Source organism: Elaeis guineensis, chromosome 3 (assembly GCF_000442705.2).
Source record: "Elaeis guineensis isolate ETL-2024a chromosome 3, EG11, whole genome shotgun sequence".
Lineage (NCBI taxonomy): Eukaryota > Viridiplantae > Streptophyta > Magnoliopsida > Arecales > Arecaceae > Elaeis > Elaeis guineensis.
In genome coordinates this window covers 13186980-13200025 of record NC_025995.2, presented here as the reverse complement: position 1 = coordinate 13200025, position 13046 = coordinate 13186980, and the positions used below count along the sequence as shown (strand labels likewise).

The 13046-nt window shown below is 38.6% G+C and overlaps 1 protein-coding gene across 1 annotated transcript; it reads left to right on the top strand.

Moving 5' to 3' along the window:
* The first annotated feature begins 8491 nt into the window (after positions 1-8491).
* Positions 8492-10964, top strand: LOC140856181 (uncharacterized). The gene is made up of 2 exons (XM_073253330.1): positions 8492-10855; positions 10941-10964. The coding sequence occupies exons 1-2, from the start codon at positions 8492-8494 to the stop codon at positions 10962-10964; spliced, it is 2388 nt and encodes a 795-aa protein (XP_073109431.1).
* Positions 10965-13046: the final 2082 nt, after the last annotated feature.

The window sequence follows — 13046 nt, the reverse complement described above, 5'->3', positions numbered from 1 at the left end:
AATAAAAATTATTTTGATATTTTTTCATCACAAATGTTTCATCTTCTAATGAACTCCTGTGTTGTGGTGAAGTCCTTAGGACTATTTAGACTCGACAAAGGAGGATTTGTCGCTTAGTCCTTAAATATGTTCGCGACCAAATGATACGTTGTTACCAAGGACGACAATGTTTATCGAGCATAGGTCATTGTGTGCCATATGGGTTGGTTGTCCTCATAACCAAAGAGTGTGGAGACACTCCTATGGCATACAGGTGAGATGTAATGGTACATCTGCACTGAACGTGACCAACTCCGGAGCTATTTCTGCTGTCAAGATTTGCTCCGATGGGATATGGGTATAAATGTCCCTCCGACCTGAGATCGCTACGGTGACTTGCAAGCAACTCACTACACTTAGGCACTGGACTACCTGAATTTCTAATTCAATGACGGAAGGTTGCTGGGTGTAGTCAAGTACTTGACTTGTCGGTGCGTGTGTCAAGATGGGATTGACCACTCCAGTTTAGGAGTTGTGTACAGTCGTGTTTCAATTTAGCAAAATCTTGACTAGGGTAGTCCTAGTGAGGAGTTACAGGATTAATTGAGTTGATCATGATTCGGATGATATCATCAGGGTTGACAGTTTAACCCTGAGTCGTCCTAAACACAGGGGTCAAAAGGGATGAATTATACGGTAACCATATTCACGTAGGTTCTGAATGTTGCGATTGCGATTATTCGACCTATCCGGTCGTCGGGTACCATTGCTAGATGATCACTTCGATTAGTACAGGAATTGATTCCTGTGCTACCGGCTTAGGTTCGAACCTGCGGGGTCACACACATTAGTGGTTCCTTTCTGATCAGATGGCTGATTATGAGTCTTATGTGTCTGGGACTCTATGATTGAGAATTAGGATTCTCTGATCATGAGTTCCACACATTTTGGGTATCGGGGTCAAAATTTTGAATTTTAAATTTTAAATTTGAAATTTGAATTCTTTGATCAGGGTTTCATATCGATGGTCTCTGATGCCTGATTACCCATCAGATTTGGACTCAATATTTATGAGAGGTTTAATTAGTGATTTGATCGCTAATTAACTCAATTTGATTGAGTAATTATTTTTGGATCAAGTCCAATTGAATTGGATTCAGTTTGGATTGACCCGATTAGGTTAAATGTTGACCTAATCGCTAAGGTGGTTTAGTCCCTGATTTGATCAGGGGTTAGGTTTAGTTAATTTCTGATTTGATTAGAATTTTATTGAGCCTAATTAAGCTTAATTAAGTTGGATTTAATTTATTCTAATTGTGCTTAACCTATTTAGATTAGGTTGGCTCAATTAGGTTCAAACCACCTTGACTTTTCTCCCTGCGCCACCTCACTTCTTCTGTGCATATTTAAATTCACGAGAAGCAACTTCTCGTGAATTTTCTCCACGTAGAAGCCATCCCACGCCCACCCTTGTGCCCAAATATCTAGATAAAAATAAGTTGGTTGGCCATTCAAATTCAAAAGAAAGTTTGAATTTGAATGAGCAACCAACTAATCCATGCGCCATGGTCTTATCTTGTGCACCCCATATTTTACATGAGAAAATGTTTCTCGTGTAAACTCTCCACGCACAAATCAACTCACGCCCCTTCTCTTCTCATGCACAAGTGGATAGGGATGAGTTGGTTTTGCATTTGAATTCAAATTTGATTTGAATTCAAATGTGCAACCACTTATCTTTATCCTCTCACGCGGATAAGACACGTTCGACGTTGTTTTAAAAAGAGGAGAAAGGTGGGACGTGCATAGAAATTTTAGGAGAGAAATTTTGGGGCGTGAGGAAAGTTTGTGCGCAAGGTGAAGGTCCAAAACCTTCCGAGAGAAAAAGAAAGAAAAGAAAGAAAATTGAGCGCAGGGTTTCTAGTGTGTACCCTAGGGTTTCTACCTAGGGTTTGGGAAGTGAGATTGGTGTGCCACGAGTGTCGTGAGTCCATCAAATTTCAGAGAGAGATCCATCAGCCTCTCAAGCAATCGTGAAATGATTCGGAGCATCCGAGGAGTCAGCACACATTGATCGAAGGAGTTCGATCAACATCTGCCATCAAAAGGGTGAAATCACGAACTAGCATTCGTGAGGAGCTGATCAGACGGGAGCTTCGTGTGGACGATCCGCAGAGGCCAAATATTTGTGTGGCTGCGACGTGACGATCAGAACCCCCCACGGTGATCAGATTGCGATGATCGACTACCCGCAAAAGGTGATGTGTTCTGAACACAGTACTGTAAAAGGTTTACTGATTCAAATTTGAATTTTAAATTTAAATGCATGCTGTTGTATCATATTTAGATCCTAGTGTAGGGTTAATTAGTATTAATTAATAGATTAATTAATAATTTTGCTGTAAAATAGTAATTTTGAAAAAATATTAAAATTACCATTTTGCCCCTGCACTAAATTTTCACTTACAAGGTCTACCCTTGATGGTATCTTGTTCAGAGTATGATAAAATTGATGCACATCCTCCAACCATCATCTTTTTTTAACAATGAACTCAAAAGATCCATAGGGTGAATTGCTCGGTTTGATTACACCTTGGACTAGTAGCTCCAGAACCTACGTCTTGATCTCTTTGTTCTCCATCACCAAGTCACAAGATAAAAATCAAAATTGGTTCGCAAAGGTATGTTATTGACTTTCTAAATCTCATAGTTAATTGCTCTTTTAGGTGGTAGCCCCTTGACCTTCTCAAACAAGTCTAGATTCTTCAATAGTTATCTCTAGTTTCTAACTTCAATATAGGAGATATAGGGACTCTTTCAAAGGGCTCAGCCTCTCTTATATCACATTGGCTTCTTGTATCGTCAACTCATAAACTTTTTGTAGGTATTAAGTCACTTTGCTTAGGTAGTAGTTGCAAGGTTTATGTTTTTCTATTTTCTGGAAGCATTGATCATAAAATATTTCCTATCCTTTAAGAGTCAATATTTCCTCTATTGCTTATATAGAAGGATGTATCTTGATATTAAAGGTAGAGGGTCCCAAGGATGACTTGACAAATATCCAAAGGATTTACTTTGTATATCATCTCATCAATGTACCTATCAACTATTATGAATTTAAAGGTACACTACTTTGTGATCTTCAATTTGATGTCCTTTTGAATCCAACTGAGAGGGTAGGATATGGAGGCTTGGTCTGCAATAATAGCTTCTAAACTAAACTTTAAAAAATGGATTCTTTGATCTTTTAGAATCTACAATAGCTCTAATCATACTTAATTTGCTTGACTTGGATTTTTAATTGGAAGAGTTCTTCTTGAGCTTTTAGGTCTGCCTCAATTGATGCCTCCGATTTTCTAGCTATTAAACTCCATTTTAATTAAGTTTGCCTGTTCAAGCTTAAGCAACTCTCAACTTCATTCACGTTAAGAACCATCTTTTCTTTCTTCTTAGGATCCTCCTCCTTTAACTTCTTATTCCTTTGGCTATAAATTGGGGTGAAGCTTCCAACTCTTCTATTTGGTATGTCCATTGAACCCATAGTGGTCATGATAATTTTTATGAGTTGTACATACTTCCTACTGAAAGAATAATGCCCTACAAATCAATCAAAATTTATATTTTGATGGATTGTTCTTTTAATCTTTCTGACTCATGTAATTGATATTTTATGAATAAATAAAAGATATTTATATTTCATTATATACTGCATCTTATATTTCTTAAGATTATAATGAACCTCATGAATTAGGATAATAGTTTTAGGGCTATGATGAGATCATATCTTTGAGATCTAAAATCTTAAAATTTTAATCTAAAATATTCTTAATTGATGGATCATTGAGTCAGGAATCAATATTTCTGAAAAACTAACATATCCTATGTATGCTTGATAGAGAGGATAAATGATCCCACAATCACTTGTGTGAGACACTAATACAAGGATGTGGGTGCTCATTAGAGAATGAATTCATTGAATTGATCCAACTTGAAAATATTTTATGAAATCTTACTTACCTATCAGAAGATGTTTCTCTTAGTTGAAATTGTGCAAGTAATCTTTTGATCTGAGACTACCATAAAATCTTATATACATGAATCTATATTTTGATTCATAGTCATTCATGACTTAGTCATATAGGAATATTTTGGATATGATGGATTGTGTATGGAGGTTGTGAGTAGGTCAACACAGAATTGATCACTTCTGGTAAAAGGAGATCACATCCTACTTGCTCTAATCGAATAATAATTCAAGGAGACTTTGATCAAAATAGAATATAAATTAAAAAATATTTTTAATATTTCATTAATTGAATCATCATATAAGATTGAGAAAAATATGAATATGAAATTAGATTTTATAATATTCTATGTTCATAGTCATATTCGGGATGCAGTATGATCATAAGATTGAATTATATGGTAACTTATCACTGAAGAATATTTTTGACATTTCTATCAAAATTTTATATCTTTCAAATAGATATGATACATTGCTAGACGTCAGTCTTTTTGTAGGTTTAATTGAATTAAAGAGTTTAATTCGATCCTTAATTAGAAAGAATTTTAATTATCGAAATTGGATTAGCTCGATTAAACCTAAATCAGTTAGATAGGATTCTAATCAAATCGGGTCAATGTACACTCGAACCTACTATTGGTTAGACGTGGAATCCATTGGATCACACACAAAATGTATGGATCAAAGATCTAATTGGATTAGATCATATTTGCAGGATGAACATGCTAGCACATGTTACAAATCCTAGCTCCTATGTTCGAATCAGATTCGAAATTGATTCCTGATTGGGCTAATTAAATCTAATTAAACTCATACTTAGTTTGGGTCTAAATTGGATTGACCCTTGGCTGGTTGAGCCAAAGAGATTTGGTGCAAATATCAGGCTTCCCACGTGCCAGAGAGTCTCTCTCTGTCATGTGGGCATTTTCTCTCCTGGCGCATGAAGGTTTGGTGCCCCATGAGATGAGGCGCCCCTTTCCCATCCTTATCCATTTTAATTCCATGCTAATTTTATCTTGGGCGTGGGTCTTTGGTCAGCCATTAGATGGTTTAACAAGTGGGTAAGGCTTAAAATCAAATTTGATTTGATCCTAACCCAAGTCGCCCCTTATCTATGGTGCCACTTGGACTAAGAGTCCAAGTGGTCAAGGTATCTTAAAAACCTTACACGCCTAATTATTTTTCATGCCTAATCTGATATGGCACCACATATCTTGGCCATTGGATGGCCATCAGATAAGTTTCTATCCTTTGGATAGAGTAGGTGCATAAGTTGAAGCTTCGCGACACATCAAAAAATATCGGAGAATTATTTTTCGAAGACTCCTTTTGCACGAAGTGTCTCTTCATTTAATTCTTGTTGTTTGCCATGTGTTGCTGAAATTTCAAGCAAACATGTGAAATTGGAGAACGGCATGTGATGGTCCTCAAGAAAGGCAAGCGATGGTGCAGAAGGCGTTCGATCTCCAATTATAAATAGGTGGGCGCCTAAGGTATTCACTCCATCGAAAAAAGATTCCAAGCCTTATGTCTTCTTTTTTACATCCCTCTCCATATTGTCCAATTAGTCTCTTATTTTTCTTGTTAGGATAAGTCCAAAATAGTAAGGACATGTCCGCTTTTAGGACAAGAACTTAGGAAGAGAATTAAGGAAGACAAGGAGACAAAAAAGTTAGAGAAAGAAAAGGTTAGGAGGAGAGGAAGGCCAGGGGTTGTGCTGTTTGAAGATATTCTTTAAGAAAGAATTCAGTGGGAGGATCCAGATTAGGAGCAAGAGTCTTGAATCAAGTCTCGTGTGGATCAACGTTGGAGGATGAATATTTGGGCATCTAGTGGAAACACTACTGGATTTTTGGATATAGCATGACAGATATTCTTTTATACCTACTATAATGTTATATGAATATATGCATATGGTTGTTTATCATCAAGAATTTCTTGGGATTAGGATTTGATAGTTTGGAGTTTCATTATAAAATTTTGTAATCCATATTGCTTCTACTGTGCTCATCGAACCCTACACTTACTCTGCTCCCTCTTCTGGCTTTGCTTGTTATCACCTTTCTTGTACTTACCATGCTTCTTGTATTTCTAAGGCCAATTCTTCTTCTCAATGCTGGTTGCTTCATGTTAACTTCACTAGTATTTTCAATTTTAAAGAGTTTCAGCTCCTTCTAAATGCTTTCATAAAGAGCTTCGATGTATTTCATGAAGACTGCATGATCATTGATGGAGATTCCAAGTAAGATAGCTTGCTTATGAAACTCAATGATACAATCATGAATAGTTTGATCATCCTTCTATCATAGGTATTGCCACTTAATCCATGGACCCTCCCCTCAGTCTATTAGATAGAATTGCTTGTTGATTAGACTCTTGAAATTGCACTCAAATTAGGTATGTCTTTGCTTCTCATATATGAAGTAAGGGCATAGCTGGAAAGCATAAGATGGGAGAAAGCTACTTCTTGGATAATTGTATAGCTAGTTATGTAGCTTCTCTGCATTAATAGTTCCACCATATGTACAAAGATCTTGATTCGAGCTTCGACTTTGCAAAGTTAAAGATGGAGATTCTAAGTGCTCGTAGGTTGCTTATCCTCCTTACTGAATGGTAGATCCTCATCTCCAGATATGAAAGATAGCTTTACTACATGAGTAGTCATGCTTTTATTAAAGGTATATACAATCGAGATGTAATCTCAATGAATTGACCTATCTTCTCCTCCAATTGTGTAAGTTATCCCTTCATCTCATCACCATGAATGTAGAACTAGAAACTGTGCTTGCTTTTGTTCTTTAATGTACTTAAAATATTGATGGCCCATTTCCCATTTGCTTGTACCATTAGCATGTCTAGGCAATAGACTAAGACCTCTAGAGTTGTAGATCAACGACCAAAACTTTGATAGCAACTTGATTCAACTAGGGAGAATGAAGTAATTCCCTCAACTCATTCAACTCGAATCTCTTAAGAAAATTTAGAAAAACAATAGAAAATTTGATTAATGTTAGATGTAGATCCTTTTTTCTAATAATCCATCTCAAACTAAGATATGTAAATTTTATACATACAAGTGACGTCCACTCTTGCATAATTCTAGTCAAATTCCTCTTTCACTTAAAATAAGATGCAGCTTTTTTTGAAATAGCTATAACTAGAGCAAATAATCATGAAAGAGCTAAAAGTTTGAGGTCTATTTCAATGTTTACATCGACTTTGCATTTAGCCCCTCAACTTAATTTCTTCTAGATTAGAAGATATATCTAAACAAACTTTTAGAAAAGAAAAATTTTGCTTTGACCAACTCATTTCGAGTCCAAATGATGAAATTTGACTTTGATCACTTAATACACAATATCCTTTAAGGAGAGTTGCTATGTTGTAGAGCTCAAAAAATTACTCATTTTTTAAAAAAAAGCACCTCAATCAGCCATTGTCCGGACAGGTTATATCCTTTGAAAATTTTGATACATGATTTGACCTTTTAGTATGATGGATCTCACTTTTGGATCCTGTGCAGTGCTTTCCATGGTGGTCAAAATGGTTCATAGTGAATATAGTGTTTCTCATATATCAACAATAAGGTATATAAATTGAAGATCTAACTATATGGACACAAAAATGCATTCTCTGATGGTGTGATGGTCCATATCGAAAGCCTTTTTTAAAAAAATTTAAAAATATAATGAGGACGTTACCATCATGCAGGGAGAGATGCCAGTCTCTTGATATTAGTTTGGCTGAGTCTGAAACAGCATCTTTCTAAAAGTATAATAAAATAAAATATAAAAGAAAGGAAAAGACTTTGATGATAAATTTTATGGGAGGAGGAAGTTTCCAGGAAGCCCAAGTTTGGGAGTCCTTGAGTCTGAACGACATGCCTAATCCTGGGGAAAATGTTAAAGTCTAAAGCGTACGTAGATGAAAAGTCAAACCTAAGGCATACGTTAATGAAAGGTTGGGTTGCCCGCGTGACATGCAGGAATATTCGCCACTTGAGTCTGGACGCATGACTAATCCAAGGGAAAATGTTGAAGCCCAAAGCGTACGTGCATGAAAAGTCGAACCTAAAGCATACGTTAATGTAAAGTTGGGTTGCCCGCGTGACATGCAGGAATATTCGCCACCATACTGCAACGACTTGGGCGTAAGCGTTAATCAAAAGTCCCGTCATCAACAACTAAAACGAATGACGGATTTTTTAAGAAAGGCTAGAAACGGAGTCATAGCAAAGAGTTCAGCAGGCATTAAAGATACACTACTTTATATTACCAAAAAAAAAAAAAGATACATTTATCTACATCGCCATGGTTGATTTGTGCGTTTCGTGTGGGTTAAGGAAGCAGCAATATAAATTGACAGATGAACAAGACAGCGACAAGAGTTAATCCTACTCAACCTCCGAGCTTGCACCACAGTCCCAATAAACCGAAACCAATGAAGGCAACTTTATTTTTATTACTTCTCTTATCCTCACCCCTGCTCATGTCCTCGACACCGTCAGGAAATGAGACAGACCGGCTGGCCTTGCTTGCCATAAAGAGTCAGATAGCACGCGAATCCCCTGGAGCTCTGAGCTCATGGAATAACACCATCCATGTCTGTGATTGGGAGGGGGTCTCATGCACCCGCAAGCGACACCCGCAGAGGGTCTCAGCCTTGGAGCTCGTCTCTCATGGCCTGGCAGGTTCCATCTCTCCATTCATTGGCAACCTCAGCTTTCTTCGAAGAATCGACTTATCAGACAACAGACTCTATGGTGAGATCTCACCAGAGATCGGTCGCTTGCGCCGGCTGCGCTATCTTAATTTGAGCTCTAATTCATTTAATGAGGTTATCCCTGCGAACCTTACTTACTGTTTGGACCTTCAGGTCCTCAGCCTAAGCCGCAACCAGCTAGTGGGGAGGATACCTGATGACATCAGCAACCTATCCAAGCTGAAATATCTGGCAGTAGCCGGAAACAGCATCACAGGAGTTATCCCACACTGGCTTGGTAATCTTTCATATCTGTCGGCGCTGTTTGTAGGGCCGAATAAACTGAAGGGAGGCATCCCTGAAGAACTTGGCCGCCTTGCCCGTCTAGAAATCTTGGTTGTGCAAGGAAATATGCTCTCAGGTATCATCCCTGAATCCCTCTACAATCTCTCATCCTTGCAAGTTTTGGCTGCTGCAGTAAACCAGCTGCAGGGAAGCCTCCCATCTGATATTGGAATCAGACTTCCAGATCTCCAATACCTTTTACTTGGTGCAAACCAAATTGGAGGACCAATTCCAGCTTCACTATCCAATGCCTCGAGACTTTTGAGCATCGATCTCCCAATTAACAATTTTATCGGGTTCATGCCAACTGATATTGGAAGATTGAAATATCTATTCCATCTGAATATAGGGGGAAATCACATTGAAGCAGACAATGTCCATGGTTGGGAATTCCTTACTTCTCTGAAAAATTGCAGTTATTTAAAAAGATTAATTATGCTTGACAACAAACTAGGAGGTGTATTGCCTACTTCAATAGCAAACCTCTCCACACAACTTGAACAACTACAGATGGGTGCTAACCAAATATCAGGGAGTATTCCTTCTGGGATCGAAAACCTGGTCAATCTGAACGTGCTAGCATTGTTTGAAACTCTCCTCACATGCACCATTCCAGAAGTTGTTGGAAAACTTAGGCAGTTACGTCTTTTAGTCTTATACAACAGCAGATTTACAGGTTTTATTCCATCCTCCCTTGGCAACCTAACGCAGTTGATCACTCTCGAGTTATATGGTAATGGTTTACAAGGACCCATACCACCAAGCCTCGGAAACCTCCAGCAGCTAGAAATACTAGACCTTTCTCGAAATAATCTCAGTGGTAACATACCTAAAGAAATCGTTAGTCTTCCGTTTTTGTCAGATTCCATCAACCTATCGAACAATTCATTGGTTGGTCCACTCCCAGAAGAAGTCGGTAGCTTGACAAATCTCAGAACATTTGCCGTCTCAGGGAACAAGTTGTCCGGTAAAATTCCAGACACAATTGGCAAATGTGAAGCCATTGAACACCTATTTATGAACAATAACTTTTTCAATGGAAGCATTCCACCATCTCTCAGTAAGATAAGGGGCCTCACAGGATTATTTCTATCATACAATCACCTGACAGGGACCATTCCTTCATCTTTGGGCAGCATCAAGGACCTTCAAGCACTGGATCTCTCACACAATTACCTTACTGGGTCAATCCCACAATCTCTTGAAGACTTGAACTTTTCGAGCTACGTTAATCTTGGACTCTCCAACGACGACGGTCTTATGTACTTGAATGCTTCAGGTGGCTTAAATCTTTCTTTCAACCATCTTTCGGGAGAAGTGCCTACGAATGGAATCTTCAAAAATGCTACTGCAATCTCACTTGTCGGCAATGATGGGCTCTGTGGGGGTGTTCCCGAGCTCAACTTACCCCAGTGCCCTGTGAAATCATCTGAAAACAAAAAGCGGTCTCGGCTGCTAAAACTTGTGATTCCAATAGTTGTTACAATTATCTTCTTCTTAATACTCTCCAGCTTTGCTCTTCTTTATTGGAAACAGAAACCAAAACAACCAACTTCATCTGTTCATTTGTTGGAGGATCAAAATTTCAGAGTTTCATACGCAGAGCTGGTTAAAGCAACTAGCGGATTCTCTTCTACCAACTTAATTGGCTTGGGAAGATATGGGTCCGTGTATAAAGGGATTATGGATCATGGCAATACAATTGTGGCCATCAAGGTTTTCAACCTTCTGTATCGAAGTGCTTCCAGGAGTTTCATTGCTGAATGCGAAGCTTTGAGAAACATCCGGCACCGTAATCTCATAAAGGTACTAACATCCTGCTCAAGCATAGATTTCCAAGGCAATGGCTTCAAAGCTCTGGTTTTAGAGTTCATGCCTAATGGGAGTTTAGAGACATGGTTGCATCCCAAACTAGACGAGGATCTTCATGTGAATAATCTAAGCTTGAGGAAAAGATTAGATATAGCTCTGGACGTTGCTGATGCATTGGATTATCTACATCACAATTGTCAGCCGCCAATTGTTCACTGCGATCTAAAGCCCGGCAATATTCTACTTGACAATGACATGTGTGCTCATGTAGGGGACTTTGGGTTAGCAAGGTTCCTATGTGAAGGTACGGGCGAACACATTCAGTCCTCAAGCACTACAGCTGGGATAAAGGGTACTATTGGATATGTCGCTCCAGGTAACTTCCTCTTTTAACGTCCCCACTTTCCCATCCATTTTCATAAAGTTGTAAGATTCAAGAATATTTCCTTTCCATTATATATCTTCTATCTCTATAACTTATATTCAAGCCTAGATATCCATGGATTGCAGAGTATGGGGCAGGTTGTCATGTGTCCACCTCTGGGGATGTGTATAGCTATGGGATCCTTTTACTCGAGATGTTTACAGGAAAAGTCCGGTTGATGACATGTTTCAGGATGGCCTGAGCCTTTCCAAGTTTGTGGAGATGGCTTTTCCTGATAGAGTGATGGATATTGTTGATCCAGTGTTGATGTTACCAGAACACAGCAATATCGCTAATAGCCAGCGGAATGGAAGCGATGCAGCATGGACGATTCAAGAATGCATGATTAATGTGGTGAGAGTTGGACTTTCATGCGCGAATCAATCATGGAGAAAGCGAATGAGCATGAGGGATGCTGCCATCAAGATGCATAGAATTCGGGATGCCTACAATTAATGGTCCTGTTTCTTGAGGGACATATGGTCAAAGGTCTGCAACAATGGATATAACTCCAGCTTAGATCAGCAACCAGGAGGCAGACAGAGATCAAAATCCTCGAGAAATGCTGTGATCCGAAGGAGCTAAATTTTTAAGCAAATGTAATTCTTTCCTTCACCAAATTTCTGGTACATGATGTCTAGCAATTGTGAGTGACATTATGAAGGCAAGGTTATAATTCTGGGTGTACTACATGTGAAATGGTAAATCGATTAGAGAGTAAATTTTCAAAATATGTGAAGAATAGCATGTGACAAGTAAGGCCTTTTGGCCTCATTTGTTTATTTTGTTGTTGGGCAAGGAAAACCAATCTTGGCCACAGAATATGCCCCATGGTCGCCTCCATTTGAACCTATTGGTTCATTAATAAGACCCCAACTCGATAGACCCGATCTGACCTGGACACAACTCAAGACCAATGGACACGTTTGGTCCTAGTGTCACAGCCGAGTCTCCGATCTTGTAGGTCCAAGTCGGCCTAATCAAAATAGATCCATAGAGTTGCGCCTGAAACAGGGTAAGAATGGTTTTCAGTTCAAATCTCAAGAATAATAATTGAAAAACAAAACTCTGATACGTCTGTTTGTCATTCCTTGGTCACTTGATTTCTTTCTCTTGCTTCCATGGCAAGAATAGAAAATGTGACCTGCTTAAAAATAATCAGGAAAGAATCCTGATAATGCAAAAATGAATGAAATTAGAGCAAGATAGATGATACAAAACTTGGTGAGCCAGAAAGCTCTTGGATCTCAGACAAAATTCTCTTTGCTACATTATGGAGTGAAAATACATCAGAAATAATAATGACAAAAATAGACCATTGGACTGCATCTTGTGCCAATCTCCAGGCACTCTGAACTTCCTCATTCATCCATCTAGATAGCTCTCGAGGCGATCGTTGAGAAATTTGATGGTGCTCGTGTGAAGGAACATGAATCATTCATTCGCGCGAATGATACACCCCCAACACTTTCCTTTAGGTTATATCTTTCACCCAACACAATGATCGATCTTCTTTCACCGCATTGACCATTCGATCGCATTATGCACAGATTTCAAAGTACTCCAAATTTATCTATATAAATCTCAAAGCAACTATTACACGATTCAACAGTTGATTCACACGAAGCAATGTGAATCCTTCCCTTGCACGAAAGATGTAACCCTTGTCCTATTGATTGTTAGGGCCTTGGAGTTCAAGTGGGGCTTGGAGCAGAGAGCAGCTATTGGCTGACAAGCGGACTTATCCACTCCGATAAAAGT

What these genes read in the sequence shown, in the direction of transcription:
- LOC140856181 (XM_073253330.1), top strand. Translation starts at nt 8,492, where the DNA reads ATGTCCTCGACACCGTCAGGAAATGAGACAGACCGGCTGGCCTTGCTT. An exon ending in GGCACCGTAATCTCATAAAG is followed by an intron (nt 10,856 to 10,940) that starts GTACTAACATCC and finishes ATGGGAGTTTAG; the next exon opens with AGACATGGTTGCATCCCAAA.